Consider the following 19725-nt stretch of genomic DNA (forward strand, 5'->3'; position numbering starts at 1 on the left):
AAAGCAGAGCACAGGAAAAATATAAGAAAATGCAGAGTAAGTTAAAAACCAAAAGGCTCACCCTTTGCTTTCTAACATCACTGACCTCTTGAAAGGTCCAAAGGTTACTAATATTAGAATCTACATTATAACCATATTAAGCAGTTAAGAAAAAATATAAAATAAGGCCTAGAAAGATCTATGTTACTTATCTAGAATCATCTGGCTTAACAATGTTTTCCAATGGGGGAAGGCTATCAGGTTTCAGGTATAAACCAATGCAGAAACAATTGCAGGGCACCACAGGGAGGTGAGAACTTCTGGCTCTAGTTTCCTGTGTTCCAGTTAAGGAAAAGAGGAAGGGAAAAAAAGGTGTGACCATGGAAATGAGTTCCTATGCTCTAAAGGATAATTTTTATTAATTTCCTTTTCACTCATAATTTCAAAGATAAAGCAACATAAAACATGGGGCAAAGGAAAGCTGGTTTTCAAGAACTTGAGTCTTCATGTTTTTACTGGTTACGATAGTCCTTCAAGCCTGGAACCACTCAAAGATGAATCATGCAAAGTAAGAAGAAAACCTTTATTTGAAACAGGTTTGTTGGTATGTGTGCTACAGAAAGGGCTGGTTGCAGCAAAGAGTTTCATTTCAAACCTGCACTAATGTATAAATTAGACATTATTTGGGAATGATTAATTTCTGCTAAAATGTAGATTCAATCCAACATTATGCCAATTTTTACATTTATTGTAGACCCTATTTTAGCACTAAAAGTTAAATTTTCATCACCAAAAAATGAGAATAACCTTACAGCCACCACTAAGGTAATGAGCTGTGAAATTAATTTCCCAGTATTGCTTTGAAAATATACCCCCAGGTTGTAAAGAGAAATCCCGACTCCATCCAAATGTATATTTCACTGGAATTCTTCAGTCATCATCTACTGTTGGCTTGATTGTCACTCCTCTTCTTATTTGACCCCAACCAATTAAACTGCAAAAAAAAAAAATTTTTACAACTATGATTTTACACCCATTTCATTATCATTACCACACAATCATATGACATAACTGGTTTTACTTGCTTATCTGCTAAATCTGAATGTTCCCAAAACCTGCTGCTTCAAGAAAGCTCACACTTTCTTCTTAGATCCTCAGACCCGCAAAGATGGGCCCTAGCCAGAATGAATGACCAAAAAAGCAAACAAAAAGTTGCTACTACAAATGTGTTTGTCTTCACTCTATTGAAATATACTCACCCCTCCAGAACCACCAGTCTTCCAGTCCAACTAAGGAATTATGCTGATACACAATCTACCACAGTCTGATTTTCTAAAAAATCTCATTTTCTATCCTTTTCTCCTTGAAAAAATGCTTTTTTACCATTCACAGCACTCAACAGATCACAAAGGATTTAGCATGACCTTGGCTGGTAAAGAAAATTAAGAGACGAACTAGAAGAACGTATAGTCTATTAGCAGATACTCTGAATAGCAGAGGTACCTCTGCTCCCTCTTTCAATGTTTGCTCTAATTAATGGCCAGGATGGATTGCTACCTGAGGTAGAACAAAACCCATCTAAACACGGGGCAAAACCACAATCCTAGGGAATGTAAAGATCATTCAGATGCTCTCATTTAATAATTTTAACATACTTGCTAATTTTTAAAAATTTGACTATTTTTTATTTCAATTTATTATTGAAGTAAAATCGACATACAATATATTGGTTTCAGGTGTACAACATAGTGATTTGACAATTCTACATATTATTCTATGCTTATTACAAGTGTACTCACCATCTGGCACCATACATTACAATATTATTGACTATGCTCCCTAATGTGCACTTTTCATTTCTAGGACTTATTTATTTTATAACTGGAAGCCTTAATCCCTTTCACCTATTGCACTTGTCCCCCTACCTACCTCATCCCCCCCACCAGAAACCACTAATTGTCCTCTCTCTGTATATATATTTTTGAAGATTTTATTTATTTGACAGAGAGAGCACAAGCAGAGGGAAAGAGGGAGAAGCAGGCTCCCCGCTGAGCAAGGAGCCCGATGCGAGACTCGATCCCAGGACCCTGGGATCACGACCCAGGTCGAAGGCAGCCGTTTAACCGACTGAGCCACCCAGGTGTCCCTTGTTCTCTGTATTTATGAGCCTGTTTTTTAGATTCCACCGATGACTGAAATCATATAGTATTTGTCTTTCTCCAACTTACTTCACTTAGCATAATACCCTCTAGATCCATCCATGTTGTCACAAACGGCAAGACTATTTTTTTATGGCTGAGTAATATTTCATTGTGTATATATACCACATCTACTTCATCCACTCATCTACAGATGGACACTTGGCTATTATAACACAGCAATAAACATTGATACATACACACATTATCTTTTCAAATTAGTGTTGTTTTCTTTGGGTAAATACCCAGTAGAATTACCAAATGATATAGTATTTTCATTTTAAGTTTCTGAGGAACTTCCATAATGTTTTCCATAGTAGTCTCACCAATTTATATTCCCACGAACAGTGTATGAGGGTTCCCTTTCCTTCACATCCTTACCAACACTTATTTCTTGACTTTTGGTTTTTTAAAGATTTATTTATTTATTTGAGAAAAAGAGAATCTCAAACAGACCCCCCACCAGAGTGGAGCCCAACATGGGGCTCGATTTCACAATCCTGAGATCATGACCGGAGCTGAAATCAAGAGTCGGATGTCCAACCGAGTCACCCAGGTGCCCGTTTTTCTTGTCCTTTTGACACTAGCCATTCAGGAGTGGTGTATAACTCACTGTGGTTTTGATTTGTATTTTCCCGACTATTAGTGATACTGAGCATTTTTTTCATGTGTTTGTTGGTCACCTGTATGTCTTTGGAAAAATGTCTATTAAGGTGCACTGCCCTTTTTAAAACTGAATTGTTTGGCTTATTTGGCGTGTAGTTGTGGAAGTTCTTTATATATTTTGGATATTAAACCCTTATCGGATACATCATTTACAAATACCTTTTCCCATTCAGTAGAATGTCTTTTCATTTTGCTGATGGTTTCTTTGCTGTGCAAAAACTTTATTATATTTTGGTGTCGTCCCAATAGTTTATTTTTGCTTTTCCCTTGCTTGAGGAGACATATCCATAAATATGCTGCTAAAGCTGATGTCAAAGATTACTGCCTGTTTTAAGAATTTTACCGTTTTGGGCGCTGGGTGGCTCAGTTAGTTATTGGCTCAGGTCATGATCCTGGAGTTCTAGGATCAAGTCCCGCATCGGGCTCCCTGTTCAGCAGGGAGTCTGCTTCTCCCTCTGACCTTCCCTCTTCTCATGTGCTCTCTCTCTAATAAATAAAATTAAAAAAAAAAAAGAATTTTACGGTTTTGGGGGGCGCCTGGGTGGCTCAGTTGTTAAGTGTCTGTCTTCAGCTCAGGTCATGATCCCAGGGTCCTGGGATCGAGTCCCATATCGGGCTCCCTGCTCCTCGGGAAGCCTGCTTCTCCCTCTCCCACTCCCCCTGCTCGTGTTCCCTCTCTTGCTGTGTCTCTCTGTCAAATAAATAAAATATTTACAAAAAAAAAAAAGAATTTTACGGTTTTGGGTCTCACATTTAGGTCTTGAATTTATTTTGGGGTATGGTGTAAAAAGTGGTCCAGTTTTGGGGCGCCTAGGTGGCTCAGTCAGTTAAGTGTCTGCCTTCAGCTCAGGTCATGAACTCAGGGTCCTGGGATAGAGCCCCAAGTCGGACTCCCTGCTCAGCGGGGAGTCTGCTTTTCCTTCTCCCTCTGTCTCCCCATCCCCCGCGCTTGTGCACATGCTCTGTTTCAAATAAATAAAATCTTAAAAAAAAAAAAAGGTGGTCCAGTTTCACTCTTTTGTGTGTAGCTGTCCAGTTTTCCTAGCACCATTTTTTGAAGAGATTCTTTTCCCCACTGTATATTCTTTCCTCTGTCATAGATTAACTGACCACATAAGCATGGGTTTTTTTCTTGACTATTCTGTTCCATGGATCTATTTGTCTGTTTTTTTGTGTCAGTACCATACTGTTTTGATTACTACAGGTTTGCAAGACAGCTTGAAATCCGGGATTGTGATATCTCCAGCTTTGTACTTTTTTCTCAAGACTGTTTTGGCTATTCGGGATCTTTTGTGGTTCCACACAAATTTTAGGATTATTTATTCTAATTCTATGAAAAATGCTATGGAATTTTGATAGGAATTGCACTGAATCTGTAGATTGCTTTGGACAGTAACACCATTTCAACAATATTAATTCTTCTAATCTATAAGCATAGTATATCTTTCCATTTGTTTGTATTGTCTTCAATTTCTTTCACCAAAGTCTTATAGTTTTCAGAGTATAGGTCTTTCACCTCCTTAGATTTATTCCTAGGTATTTTATTCTTTTTTTCTTTTTGGAGCAACCATAAATAGAATCGTTTTCTTAATTTCTCTTTCTGCTACTCTGTTATTAGTATATAGAAGTACAACAGATTTCTATATATTAATTTTGTATCCTACAACTTTCTTGAATCCATTTATTATTAGTAGTAACAGTTTTCTGGTGGAGTCTTGCTAATTTTTAAGCGAAATCTAGTTTCATGTGGATAGAATCCTCTTATAGTATTAGTGGGCAGACACACAAAAAAATCCTTTTATTTTAAAATCTGTTCTGATCTAGGAAATGTACCATTCTAACTAAGTGAGAATAATACATTCCCTGTTGAGAGTTTCTGGAAGTTTATTATTTAAGCCTATTTTAAAATACCCTGAGAATCAGTGTGTCTATAATAGCTAATGGTATAATCACACCAAAGAGTAAAATCAAATGACATAAATCACCACAAAGCAGGGTTATTTACTTAAAATTCAACTAGAAGTTTAACTCTCTAAATTATAGAGTAATAATTCAAATCAATCTTCTGAACAGTAAGTGATGAGAGACCTTCATGGGGCACAGTATCAGGGAAACCTTAATAAGGGAAGTAGTCAGCAAAAAACAGAGCGCCGAAGGTGATCTGAATAATTATGACAACAATGAGGACCCAGAACAGTGTAATTTAGATGGTTTGTATGAGACAAAGCAGGAAGAAATAAAATGCATTGAAGCAGGTTTCCAGAAAGGTCCAGAATATCATAAAGTAGTGAGAACTACTGGAAATTAATGAACACAGCATAATAAAAATGTTTTAGGAAGATTAATTTTGACTGAGCTCTTAACTAACAAAGAGGCAAATTAGGAATCTTCTGTGGTAACTTTTTTGTTAGAGAGAGAGAGAGAGAGAGAGAGAGAGAGAGAGAGAGAGAGAGAGAGAGAGCGAGAGCACGCACAGCAGGGGGAGAAGCAGGCTCCCCACTGAGTAGGAAGCCTGATGCAGGACCTGATCCCAGGACCCTGGGATCATGACCTGAGGCGAAGGCAGCCGCTCAACTGAATGAGCCACCTGGGCACCCCATCTTTTGCAGTAACTTTTAAGTATGAAAAGATGGCAGTAAGGGGCATAATGAGGCCACATAGAATAGAAAGTAAAGGGTAGATTCAGTAACTAACTAGGTAACTGAGAGCAAACAGTCAGAAGTCAAAGATGTGTCTCCTTGCTTATCCACTCAAAGGACATAGAAGAAATAGGACCCTAGGAACAATGAGCACTTCTAGCACCCAGATCTTCATTTCTAAATATCATTCCCCACTAAAAGAAACCAGGCTTTCCTGGAGAAACGGCCAATTTTAAAACTGGAGCAGGGGAAGTATAAGATGAGTTTGGAATATCTTGTGCCAGAAACTAAGGAACTGTTAAAAAAAAAAAATGAGGGGCGCGTGGGTGGCTCAGTTGTTAAGCGTCTGCCTTTGGCTCAGGTCATGATCCCAGGGTCCTGGAATCGAGCCCCACATCGGGCTCCCTGCTCAGTGGGAAGCCTGCTTCTCCCTCTCCCACTCCCCCTTCTTGTGTTCCTGCTGTTGCAATCTCTCTGTGAAATAAATAAAATCTTAAAAAGTACATTAAAAAAAATGATGGGGACATGTCAAAAGGACACAGAAGCCAGCTTGAAGGATCGCTACTAGACAAATCCTGAACAATTTGGCATTAAAATAAATAAGGACAGTAATGATTCATAACCTATTGAAATAAAATAGAACTCCACGAGTCTATATTATAACCAGTTAAATAAACAATAGGGAAAAAAACAATAAATGAGAAGTGGTGGGTTGGGGGAGGGGTGTCATTTTGTAATCATATAATCAAGTTCAATTCAGACAAGAATCATCAGTGGATGCTAAATCCAGGGGGATGAGATGTGATGAGGAGTAAGCTATTCACCGAGACTCAATGACTCTTCCCACAAAATGCTTAATAGGTGCACAGGTATAAAGAATATATAGTAGAAAAACTGGACACTTCAACTGCATAATCAAAATTAACCTCCACAAGGAGGAGCAATCAGATCTCATGGGCCTCTGGCTGTGATTTCCTGAGAAGACATCACTACCTATATAAGTATTCCAGCCAAGAATACATAACCTGAATCTAATCTTAGGAAGTATCAGATAAACTCAAATTGAGGAAGAGTAAGAATGTATTCTTCAAAATAGTCAATGTCAAGTAAGACAAAAAAAATTGAGGAAGTACCCAATTAGAGATCAAAGAGACATATGACAACTAAATGCAGTGAGTGAGCCTAGACCAGAGGGACTAGAGGACATTACTGGGACAAGCTGTATAACTGGACTATCAACTGTAGGTTTCAGTAATTTATTGATGTTAACTTCTTGTAGTGCTTAAGATAATGTCCTTGTTTTTAGGAAATATACACCAGTGTGTTAAGAGATCAAGAGGTATGATATACACAACCCACTCCTCAAACAGTTGAGAAAAAAGTTTATACATAATAGAAGAATACACACACACACACACACACACAAATAAATTGTGTATCTGGGAAAAGGAAACAGGAGTTGTGTGCAACTCTTGCAATTTTCTTGTTAAGTTTGAAATTATTTCCAAATATAAAGTTTTAAAAATCCAAAGAGAAATACTGAACCTAAATTCATTGGTTTTTTTCATAGGTTGTGTGTATCACAAATCAGGGCTAGAAATACAGATTCAAAGTCATCCAAATAAACAGCTGACCTAAAGAACTGCTGTGTTTAAGGTAAAGTGTGCATGCACACCACCAAGAACTTAAGGGAACTGTCTTTTTTATTAGATAGTGACAAAGGCTTGTAAGCTTACCGCCAGTGTTTCTCAACTCTTCGGCTAAGGGCAATTTTTTCTCCTACTTCTGTGCACACAGGATTAGTCAAAACGATTTTGCCCAAATCGGCCTTGACTGCACTAACTCTTCCTCCTGTTGACAGGGATCCTATGTTCACCATGAGCACTTCATTCTTAGAGAGCTTTTGCACCTAGAAAATAAATCGAGGAAAGATAAACGCCCAAATCAAGAAAATGCTTTCCAAAAATGACTGCTTATTTTCCTACATCCTTGCCAACAATAGATACCAGCAATTTTCCATCTCTGCTAACCTGAGACTTTTCAACTTCCTGAAAGTAGAAAGCCAAATTTACTCACCTTTTCTTTATCTTAATCCCACGTTAACTATAAAAGAATGAACCTCAAAACTGGTCCTAACATGACTGCCACTTTTCTGAAACAGGAATTACAGAAAGCACTTACCTTTGCTGCTTTCTTGTCTCCTTCAGTGCGTACACCTAGCAGCCGTCTAAGTAGGAAATAGGAGATTTCCAATTCTGTGAAGATCTCCGGTAAAGCTCCAACTGCACCAAGTACCTGTCCCACCATTCTGTCAGCCCGGCACAAAGTGGGGTCAATTTTTGTTCCCACTCCTGATATAAAAACAAGATATATAAAGCCCAACTTTTATTTTCTATAAAGCAGTTTACCCAAAACTTAGTCAAACAAGTACAACGTATACCTGTACATTTTAATACACGTTTCTCATACTCATATATTCTCATACTCATGTAATAGCTACACAGGCATGACAAAGTACCTACCTTACCTGAAGAAATAGAAACAAAAACCCATGGATTAGTTGGGCATTTGAGAACAGTCTCTTGATTTAAATTCTAAACAAAGGACAGAGAGGACAGCATAACTCAAAAATGAGTCTAATATACTTAATAAAGGTTGAAAAGATAAAAATTCATAATGAGTAATTTTTAGAATATTTGCCTGCCATTTCTCCCCTGGAAGGCTGATAAAAAAATAACTTCAGGACTTCACATATGATTCCTGGGATCCACTTTAAAATATTTTAGCCACGTATGAGGAGAGGGAAGGAGACATAAAGATGAAGCAAGACTGGTAAAGTACTGATAACTGTTCAAGCTGAGTGGTGGCTACATGAGCGTTATCATTAAATTATATACACTAAACTCTTAATTACAGGATAGAAAAGTGAATTATATACCCAAAAACCAGAGAACCAAAAGACAAACTTCTTTATCCAACAATTTCTTCTTTAATCCAAAGGAACAACATATCTAATTCCCTTTGAATCTTGTCTTTTTCTGGGTATCTGGTAAGACACTAAGTTGTAAGGAACTAGAAAAATCCATAAAATCATCTCAGTAACTGCTACACATTCAGAGTTATTTTTTTATTCACACCTCAGAGTAAACATGACCTGACAGGATTCAATTGACATTTGTGGGTAACTTTCCATTTGCAAAACACACAAAAAAACCACCACTCTCTACCACCAAAATTGTGTAGACAAAAAAGTATACTTGATCATTTTAAATGCTGGATCATAAAACTTATTTTATTACTGCTAAAAGGAATTACTTCATATACTAAACCAAAATGTATTCTTCTTTATCCTTAAAAATAACTCTTACAAACACATGAAACCATTTTATGAACTAAAACCAACAGCTTAACCACACGAATGTTTCCCACTCCAATCAATTATTTAAAATATCCAATTAAGGGGCGCCTGGGTGACTCAGTCGTTAAGTGTCTGCCTTCAGCTCAGGTCGTGATCCCAGGGTTTTGGGATCGAGCCCTGCACTGGGCTCCCTGCTCGGTGGGAAGCCTGCTTCTCCCTCTCCCACTCCCCCTGCTTGTGTTCCCTCTCTCACTGTCTCTCTGGCAAAAAAAATAAATAAAAAATTAAAAATAAATAAATAAATAAAATACTCAATTAAAAATCTACAATATTATCTTTCTGGGTAATCCTTTTCCCATGAAAAATACCACAAATTAAAAATGTAGGGATGAGAGAAAAATCCTTACCAATAAGACCTCCTGGAGCAGCATATTGAAGATCATTATGTTCTGCAAAAAGTGACACGATTTTGGAAAAGATTGGTTTACACATGAGTTTTCCTTCACTATCTTTGGAAACAATACCAGGTCTGACTTCTATCTCCTGGCCCACCTGTAAACATGTAAGTTAGTAATTAGAATTACTGTGGGACGACACCATTATCACTTACAAACCAAAAGTCCTAATAGGAAGACACCAAAACTGAAAATTTCAGGCAATTATTTCTCTATGTTGAGGACTGTTACTAAAAAAAAAAAAAAAAAAAAAAAAAAAGTGGAAGTGAGCTTCAAAACCAGAAACATCCATCCCACTGTTGTTAACTACCTACCACACAAGCTTATCTCCATATAAAATGTGCTCCATACTCAAAAAGGAAAAAAATTTTACTTTCAATTTGGAGTGTCCATACTATTAACCTTATGACTAAGACAAGAGAAAAATAAAATAAAAACACAACAATAAAAATCCAGTTTACCTTTAATACTCCTTTTAGAATACTACCACCAGCTACACCACCCTTAAGGTCATCAACTTCACAGCCAGGTTTGTTGACATCAAAGGACCTAATAACTAAAAGAAAACAAATTCTGCTCATTTTAACTTTAAGAGAAATATTCTTTACTAAGATAACTTTTCTAAGATAGTAGCCACATAATAGTTACACACACAAGGGCGACTTTGTAACAGAATCTACTATCAGTACTCCTATGTTTATTACAGGCTTACTTATGATGAAAATAGTGGAAATAAATTAAAAGTTAATTGATAAGAGGCATATTATGGTACATCCATACTTTGGAATATCAGCAGGTATTAAAGAATGTTTTGAGTTTTGTTTTTTTTTTTTTAAGATTTATTTATTTTGGAGAGAACGTACATGCATGTTGGGGGGATGAGCAGAGGGAGAGGGAGAAAGAAACTTAAGCAGACTCTGCACTGAGCGTGGAACCCAACATGGGCCTCAATCCCATGACCGTGAGATCACGACCTGAGCTGAAACCAAGAGTTTGGACACCTAACCAACTTCACCACCCAGGTACCCCTAAAAAAGAATGTTTGACCTATAATGTAATGACCTAAAAGGATAACCCACATATACTATTTAAAACACACACACAAAAAACTAGACAAATATAACACACAATTTCCATAAAATAAAACTAAAACAGGAAACACGTACATGTTTATACATAATGATGTGAATAAAGAGGAAGGTGTGAGAATAACACACACCATTAACTTTGGTTACTTCTGGGCTAAGGGGCTAGAAGCAAAAGGCAGGGAAACTATGGACTATTTCTTTATCTACCTCTGTATAACTTCTTAAATTAAAATTTAGTTTTAAAAACTACAAAACAACTTTAGAACTACATGAACTGAACTTAGGTCCTGAGAGCAGTGACCCTTAACAAGGATACGCATCACAATCACCCAAGAGAACACTTCCCACAATATAAAGGGGGGCACCAGGTGCAGGCCCAGAGAGGCTCAAATGTCTGTTTTAAAAAGACGGCTACATCTCTGTGTAGGAACCACAAGCTTAGCACGGTACCAATATTTAAGTTCAATCTATGAACTTAAATAAAAGTGAAAAGGACATGAAAATCTTCATTAATGGTACAATGAAAACATTTGTACGAAAGTTCTAATATCCTATTCCTGACTAAAACATTTTAAGTCCATGGAGAATACTGTATGACTCCATCTTGATCACGTGACACGCCATATACAGAACACAAAAAGGTTAAAAGTTCCTTCTGTGTGGGGACTCTGTCCCTCTACCAGTAATGCAATCTAGCACTGCCAATACAATCCCAGAATCAAAAAATATTTTTATGGAGATTATTATTATCTCTGCAGAAAGAGAAGTATTAATAAACACCCTTCAAGAGGAATCAAGGGATGCCTGGGTGGCTCAGTCGGTTAAGTGTCTGCCTTCAGCTCATGTCATGATCCCAGGGTCCTAGGATCAAGTCCCACATCGGGCTCCTTGCTCAGCAGGGAGCCTGCTTCTCCCTCTGCCTGCCGCTCCCCCTGCTTGTGCATGTACTCTCTCTGACAAATAAAATCTTAAAAAAAAAAAAAGGAGGAATCACCAATGTGAAAAAGATCAAATTAAGAGCTAAAGACAAATACTATCACTTACCAATAAGTCGGGGTTCTGAAGTAAAGTCTCTTGGGGGTACTGGAATTTTCTTCACTATGTACTCACAAACAACTTCAATATTGTATTTCAGCTGAGCAGAAATTGGAATAATAGGAGCTCCTTCTGCTACTGTACCTATATAAAATTCAAAAAGATTAAGATTCTTTAGTTTTACAGAACTTGATCTTTCTATGTTACAGGAAAGGTTAAGATTACTAAAATAGATGCCTAGGGGAGCCTGGGTGGCTCAGTCAGTTGAGCCTCCTGATCTTGGTTCAGCTCAGGTCATGATCTTGGGAGTCGTAGGATGGAGCCCCATGCCAGGCTCTGTGCTCAGCAGGGAGTCTGCTTAAGATTCTCCCTCTCCCTCGGGGCACCTGGGTGGCTCAGTTGGTTAAACGTCTGCCTTTGGCTCAGGTCATGGTCCCAGGGTCCTGGGATCGAGCCCCACATCGGGCTCCCTTCTCAGAGGGAAGCCTGCTCCTCCCTCTGCCTGCCATTCCCCCTGCTTGTGCTCTCTCTCTGTCAAATAAATAAATAAATAAATAAAAATCTATTAAAAAAAAAAAGATTCTCCCTCTCCCTCTTCTTCTGCCCCTTCTCTAAAAGAAATAAATCTTAAAAAAAAAAACTAAAATAGATGCCTAAACATCCTCACACAAATGCCAGCAACAAACAAATGCAAAGTGATAATTCTGTTTAGAAAGGTGGCAGTATTCTGCTTGTTTTACTCCTGAAAATGAACACTAGTCCCTTTATGGAAAAAAACTGTTAAAATATATTTACACATGTATTTACTATACTAAAATGATAATACTGTCTAAAGGAATAAACTACTAACACTCCTGGGAAAAAGCACTTTACTAGTTTAAAGATTTCTAATAACGTGTAATTAACCTCCCAAAAAATGTCAAGGTAAAATTACAGACTCTTTGCTAATCAAAGACTACTGGCTCATAAAATATTTGCTCCTTATTAATAATATGTCAAACAGGTTGGTCAAAGAAATGGACCAAACATAATTAGATTTTAATCAAAATGACTTATTCTTTTTCATCACGACAGATCTAGGTTCATGGGAGTCAACCCTTCCAACAAAGCTGAGAGAGAATTGTCAACAATAACATGCATCATGTCTTCCCTGAAATGAAAAACCCTATGCAACAGAGAAATGAACGCTATAAAAATTAAATATATCACTGTCACTTCCAATGATCAATGTATTAGGTAAGAGTAGTTTAAGACTTAAGTTTAAAACAAAAAAAGCTTTTTTCATTAAAAAGGACTTTTTTTCCTAAACCGACTCAGTTTCCAGAACACAACTTCAGTTCTAACTTTCAGCCAGCAAAAATATACTTCAGTTTAAACTTCCAATTATAAAGTAAGTCACCAGGATGAAATGTATAGCATACTGAACATAGACAATAATATTTTAACAATTTTGTGTGGTAACAGACGGTAACTACATTTACTGTCAGGAACACTGCATAATGTATAGAATTATCAGAACTGTCGAATCACTGAGTTGTACACTTGAAACTAACGTAACAGTATGTCAACTATACTTCAGTAAGAAAGTATTTTAAATATACATGGATGAAAAGATGTATGTGCTTTAGTTTATCAAATTCACAAACAGATATCACTAATTGTATCCGGTGACTAACAAGTAGTAGGTAGAGAAATAAGGTTTTAAGATGCATAAATTTATCTATTTCAGATAGTCTATTATAGTAAAAGTTAAATTTAACATCCGGTATCTGGATTAAATACCTCTCAAAGTGATTCATAGATTTATTAGCAATTATGGCTTCTTACCTTGTACAAATGCAAGGATCTGTTCATACTGTTCTTTAGCCTGACTTTCTTTTACCAAATCAATTTTATTTTGTAGAATCAAAATATGCTTCAGTTTCATGATTTCTATAGCAGCCAGGTGTTCAGAAGTCTGAGGCTGAGGACAAGACTCATTACCAGCTAGATGATGAGGAATAAAAAAGATGCATGAGAATTAACTGCAAATATCCAGAATAGGCAAATCCATAGGGACAGAAAGCAGATTAGTGGTTGCCAGGAGATGGGGGGAAGGTATGGCATAGAGTGACTGTTTAACGGGCATGGGGTATCCTTCTGGGGCAACGAAAATGTTCTGGAATTAGAAATTGGTGATGCTTGCAGAACACTGTGAATGTACTTAATGTCACTGAGTTGTACACTTTAAATAGTTATAATGGTAAATTTTATTTTGTGTATTTTACTACCAAAACAAACTTAAAGGAAACTTTTGCATGTCCTAGCCTTACTCCAGGCAAAAGTCCTGGATATCACTGCCAAGCATCCACCTTTTGCCCTGTTTCACCCTCTGTGCCTGCGTTCACTGGAGCCTTCAGATCATTTGGCTTTTATCCCTGGTGCTATGCAAGAAGCTTGGAATCAACAAGTTTGGCATCCCAGGGTCTGCCCTTAGCCTTTGCTAAGGTATAAGGTATAGCCCTCTGGCTCTATCCAGTCTTAGAGATGTTTCGGCCCAGTTAAGCTCCTGAGAGGTAAAGAGTAATTAAGGGAAAACACTTACTACAGTCTGTGAATTTCAACTACTACCAAAGGGTACTCCCTAACAAAGGGAGATAAGAACACTAAATGCACAGTTAACGAACAGTGTTATCATAAAGAAATTGGCATTTTTTTGGGGGGCACTCCAACAGTCACCTTCCCCAAGCAGTGATATTGAGCTGTCCTGTACTGTATCTACTTGGCATCCTCTAAAAAAATTATGTCCCATAGATGAAGTGTCTGCCTTTGGCTCAGATCATGATCCAAGGGTCCTAGAATCGAGCCCACCATCAGGCTCCCTGCTCAGGCTGCTTCTCCCTCTCTTCCCTGCTCTTGCTCTATCTCTGTTTCTCAATCTCAAATAAAATCTTTGAAAAAATAAAAATAATGTCCCATAGCAATGAAATCTCTTGACAGCTCACATAAGGAAGGTAGCACAACCCCAGCTTTGAAAACCCCAATTAGGTCTACACTTCAGCACTTACTATGAATAAGATTTGCATCTAAATAAAACCACTATACATCAACATTGCAGTGGATGAAAAATACATGTACACTTACAAATTTAAAATTAAAATAATAAATCATCTCATGTGATCTAGGTGGGAAAAATGCACTACTGACTTTGATTTAAAAATATATACTAACCTAAGAATTCTCATATCAGCCCCACATCCACCTTGCTTAGTATTTTATGATATCTGGTAGGCAGGGATGTCATCCTGGATGACATGTTAGCTCCCATTTGTGTCACTCTTAGGTAATGAATATGACCCTTAATGGCCTTAGTGCTCGTTTAAATATTCCATCTTGGATTTGCTCCACATTGATTTGTCAAAACCAATTCTGATATATTTACCTATCAACAGAAGAGCTGCATCCATCACTGCTGCACCGTTTAGCATAGTAGCCATCAAAATATCGTGGCCAGGACAGTCAACAAAGGAAACATGTCTAACAATTAAGAAATAGCAATCAGTCCTAAAATCAATCCATATTTCAACAGAGAAATTCCCAAATCCAATCAAAATGAATATGGTATAGAGTATGGTAGAAAATATATACTGGAAATGTCATCGATTTGAAAGCTAAAACAGTGTTAACAGAATGGGCACTGCCATCTGAAAAAATAATTTGCCAAAAATTCCTCCAACACCTTGAAAAGCTGGAACTGCCAATCTGAAGTAGAGATGGCAGTACTATTTTAGACAAACTGCTACTTATTGAGAATCACTATTTTTAAAGAGTGTATGCTCACACTGTCAAGATCTGAAACAGGGATTAGCAAACTAAGGCCCTTAGGCCAAATCTGGCCCATACCCACTCAAGCACATATTATTTGCATCTGCTTTCATAACACAAGAGCAGAGAGGAGTTGCCTCTTCCCAGAGAACCTATGGCCTGCAAAGTTGTAAATATTTATGATCTGGCCACTTATAAAAAAAGAAGTTTGCAGATTTCTGATGAGGACCAGAACCAGGGTGAGGCTGAGTGAGACATCTGCCTTAGGGGCAAAATTTAAGAGAGTGCCAAAAAACTCACTAATCAAGATAAATAATATTTAAATTTAAGATTTTTAAAAACAAAATTAATGCAAAAAAATTTGCAACGAGCAAAATATCAAAGGTAACTAATAATGCCACATCGAACCAAAAATAAATAGTGATACTGAAGCAAGAGGGAAAAAAATCTGTAATTTTGAGTTGTCTTTAAACAAATGATATTCTATTAGGATTTTTTTGCATCAATTTCAAAAAGCACTGCCTCGAAATACTGTTTATCCTGATCACTGAGGTGTTTTTTTTTTTTTTTTTGTACATTTTGGGACCAAGGCAAGGGCCTCACTCACCTCTCCCCAGTCCCAGCCTTGCCTCAATGTAAAATTTCCTTGTGGGCCATCCCCAACCGCATTAACATCACTAGGGAGTAGAGGTCTGTATCCTCTGATAAAGAACCAGGATATGAATCACATTCAGAAACTAGATGGGTAACAAGCCATGTACTGAAAAGAGGTAATTAAGAATGGCTTTGTGCATCCCCTATCTAAAAAACAGAAACAACATTGTTTAAAAGAAATGTAGAAAGCCTGGCAAAAAGCTTCCCCTAAATCCAACGAGCTGTGTTTCCCTCCATTCCATCTGCTTACATGATACCTTTCCTTTGGAGAACTTGAATGGAAGTATCTAAATTGAGGTTGAAATACTTGACCTTTCAAATTACTGTCATTATAGACAATAACATTAAAAAATAGACAACAAAAACATTCAGCAATTAGTTTAATAATTTAATCTCAGTTAAATATTTCAAAAAACACAATCACAAGACAATAGAATATGAAGTATAAAGTGTTTTTTGAAAGAGGTCACCTGACTAATTTGAAATTCCCTTTGGTCCCTGGAATGTCTGTAGGAAACTCATCTGGTGTACTACTTCCACAGGATCTATAACATTCCGGCCGGGGACAACTTGGGTCATCAAGTTTATAAATCTAAAAATTCCAATGAAAAAAAGATTCAAATTTGTTATCTGTACATTCAACGAAGTTATTTCTAGTTCCACAGTACAAGCTCACCTTAGCATTAGCATATCCAAGCTTGATTGTAATATTTCTTTCTAGTTCATTTTTGAACCTGACAGTGTGAACTCCAGAAATAGCTTTTACAACTGTGGATTTTCCATGAGCTACATGACCAATTGTACCTACAGAAAAAGTATAAGAAATTAATTCATGTACATTCAGTTACACCAAACACTATTTCAAAAAGCACTGGAGTAGAAAACCCAAAGCTAAAACTCAGTATAAATATCAACATAAAACAAACAGTGACTTCAATTTTTCGTCCTTCATATTCTTTCCTAACAAAACCTTATTCTGATACAGGACTGAATGGAACTTTCCATGTAATCACAAATTCATTCAAAAACTATACTCCAGTATAGTAAAAGCTATTCATCTTATGTTTCTACTCACATAAAAGACTGCCTTCATTTAAAATAAACACTAAATAAGGAGAAGATAAAATCCTAGATACTAAGGAACTTTCCAGCATAACCAAAGTGAAGTAAACAGGTATGAGTCCTGACAACACCAAAAAGAATCCATGAAAACAGGAAAACAACCCAGGTTTAATTATGGTAATGCTATCAAGGTTAGCACATATCTTATAACTTCTTAATAACCTGACGGTAGATAGCTTTACTTTTAAGTTCATTTAATTGTGCCACTTGTATGGGCTGTCAAATTTAAATTTGACACTCAGTCAACATACCTTCTCCTCTAAAGTTCTAGACGGCAATTAGGAGGGGGAAAAAAAACCTTAATAATCACTTATATACCAAATAAAACTTCTGTGAAAATTATGCCCCTGCAATAACCCTGTGTGGCAAGTACCACCACATTTTCACCTCTTCTGCTACACACGACTACATCTTGCCTTATGCTACTAAATTTTTCATATGTCTGTATCTTTTCTTCTCACCTAGACATGAGCTAGGCTTGAGCAATATATGCTTCCCACAAAATCCAGCAGGTGCTTTACTCACACAGGATCAAAGTCTATTTCTTGGAACATCTGCGTCCTCATAAAATTCAGGCAATCACACAAAGGGAGAAGTTAAAAATTACTTGTCGAGATCAAGCAAGTCAGGTCACCAAGTTATTCTTATCTTACCTATATTAATTGTGGCTTGTCTGCTGATAACTTCGTGTGAAAGTGGCGTCAACTTGGTAACATCCTGCAATGAAACATTTTTATTTTAAATCGCTGTACGTAAGACAGATCACAACTTTTCCTTTGACTTTACATTTGCTACCCACAGCTTGCCACCACGTGAACAGCTCTCCTCCACTTCTAAAGCACTTCTCCTGCAAAGGCAGTATTGTACTCTGATGACTGGGAAGCCCTAAAAGTCCTTCATCGTTACAGAAGACTACACCTCCACTCAGTATGGGAGATGTGAAAGCCCGAGACCCCCCCCCCCCACCTTGACAGCATTAGCACTGAGGACGAAGTAGATATTCCCTTCCCAGACCTTAGGAAGCAAAAGCCTTAGTAACATTTAACGTCATGACTTTCCAGCCGAATCCTTCGGGGGCTTGAGGTCCCACAACCTCACAGCCCCATGCACAGCTCGCGAACTTGCCAAGGTGCAGGCGGCGGCAGGAGTCTCCCTCCTAACGCACGCTACCAACAGACAGCCCGGCACTGCCTCGTCTCAACGCCTCCCAGGAGGCTCGATCATCCACTTCTGAGTTCACTCCGCATCCTTGCAGAACGAAACCTTACCAAGGTGGCGAGATCCTGACGAGAAAGATGCGGCTGCCCCAGAGTCACTCCAGCCTCACCGCCCGCCATCTTGCTCCGAGAGGAAGGAAGTCGCCCCAGCCGCTGCCTAACCGAACGCAGGTCCCCTTGTGTGGGGCGGGGGGAGCGGAGGCGGGACGACCGACTAGGGCCCCCGCCTGGGAAAGGAGGATGGCCGGTGCAGCAGGGTCCTCGCTGCTTGGACTTCTCTCCGCTTGGGTTTACACAGGGCCTGCCGGAAGACTCACTAAAAAACAGGAGGCAAAGTTTCGGAATCCATTCGTTGCAGACCTGATGGATTTTTGTGCAGGCAACGCTGAGGGCAGCCCCCAAAGAAGACAGCCCCCCCCCCCCACCGTGCTAGGCGGGTGATGCAACCGCCAAGCGCGCTGGCGAGGGAGAAACCATTTCCGGTTTCCGTGGGGATGGCCGGAAGACTTACCGGAAGCTTCTCTGGGGGTGTGAGGACAGACGGTGGGGCGGTCCATCTTATGATTTCCATAATTTAATAAGGCGAGATCGGCTCGGGGTGCGGCTCGGCTGTGATGGCCACGCTGGCCGCTCTTACGACCCTGCGCGTCACCTGGCGGGCGGCGGGGAGGGCGCCCTCGCGCGGAGGTTTGATGAAGTGGTCAGCGGCCCAGGGATGGGAAGAGCAAAGTCCCTAACTTGTTCCCAGAGACAGGTTTCTAGGGCCCGGGAGGCGGTCGGTAGTGGCTCTACAACCGCACAGCATGGAGTTAGCATAGGATGGAAGCTAGGTGTTGTAAGAGCCCAAGGAGGCATTTTTTGTTTGTTTGTTTGTTTGTTTTTAAGCCCATACAGGAAAACTCACTTCTTTAATGGAAAGATTACCACTAAATCGGTGTTTTACAATTTAAAGACTTCGGGGAATTTCCTTTTTTTTCACGGTGTATCAACAAGAAGTCGAGTAATTTTTGTTTCTCCCCATGCATTTCTATACTTTACAAATTTTCTGTCACGAACAAGTGTTCTTTTCTGGCCAGCAAAAAATATAAGAAGAGGTGAAGAATAATTTAAATTACCTGTGTTGATAGAATACTGAAGTAAGATTAAAAGGAATATGTTTTCTATCACATAAGTTTTAGGTTACAACAGTTTACCTAACATAGGAAGTTCTATTTCAATAAAGGCATTCATTGGTTAAGTGATGGTAGAGACTGTACAGTTGTATTTGAATGGAGGCATTTAGTTCCTAAATTTATTAACTTACAAATCTGTAAGTTAATAAATTTAGAATTTATCTTACATTCTAAATAGTTATGCCAGCCAATTCAGAAAACCCATTGAGGTGATAAAAATGTAGAAATGTCGAATCATTATGTCATACACCTGAAACTAATGTAATATTGTATGTCAACTATACTTCAATTTTTTTCAACTATACTTCAATTTAAAAAAATGTTGAACTAGTGGTAAT

The 19725-nt window shown here is 38.2% G+C and overlaps 1 protein-coding gene across 2 annotated transcripts; it reads right to left on the reverse strand.

The window, feature by feature from the left end:
- Window positions 1-541: 541 nt before the first annotated feature.
- EIF2S3 (eukaryotic translation initiation factor 2 subunit gamma) lies at window positions 542-19253 on the reverse strand. 2 transcript variants are annotated; one of them, XM_027609529.1, is made up of 13 exons: window positions 18727-19253; window positions 18267-18531; window positions 17652-17715; window positions 16553-16680; window positions 16347-16468; window positions 14840-14934; window positions 13246-13404; window positions 11428-11562; window positions 9757-9851; window positions 9248-9392; window positions 7664-7833; window positions 7219-7391; window positions 542-973 (listed from the first exon to the last, which is right to left on the reverse strand). In XM_027609529.1, exons 2-13 carry the CDS (start codon window positions 18333-18335, stop codon window positions 910-912), a joined length of 1419 nt encoding a protein of 472 aa, XP_027465330.1. In that variant the 5' UTR covers window positions 18336-18531; window positions 18727-19253; the 3' UTR covers window positions 542-909. The 2 variants fall into 2 exon arrangements, with proteins under 2 accessions (XP_027465330.1, XP_027465331.1); XM_027609530.2 differs by lacking the exon at window positions 18727-19253 and having other exon boundaries at window positions 18267-18604.
- Window positions 19254-19725: the final 472 nt, after the last annotated feature.

Source organism: Zalophus californianus, chromosome X (genome assembly GCF_009762305.2).
Source record: "Zalophus californianus isolate mZalCal1 chromosome X, mZalCal1.pri.v2, whole genome shotgun sequence".
NCBI lineage: Eukaryota > Metazoa > Chordata > Mammalia > Carnivora > Otariidae > Zalophus > Zalophus californianus.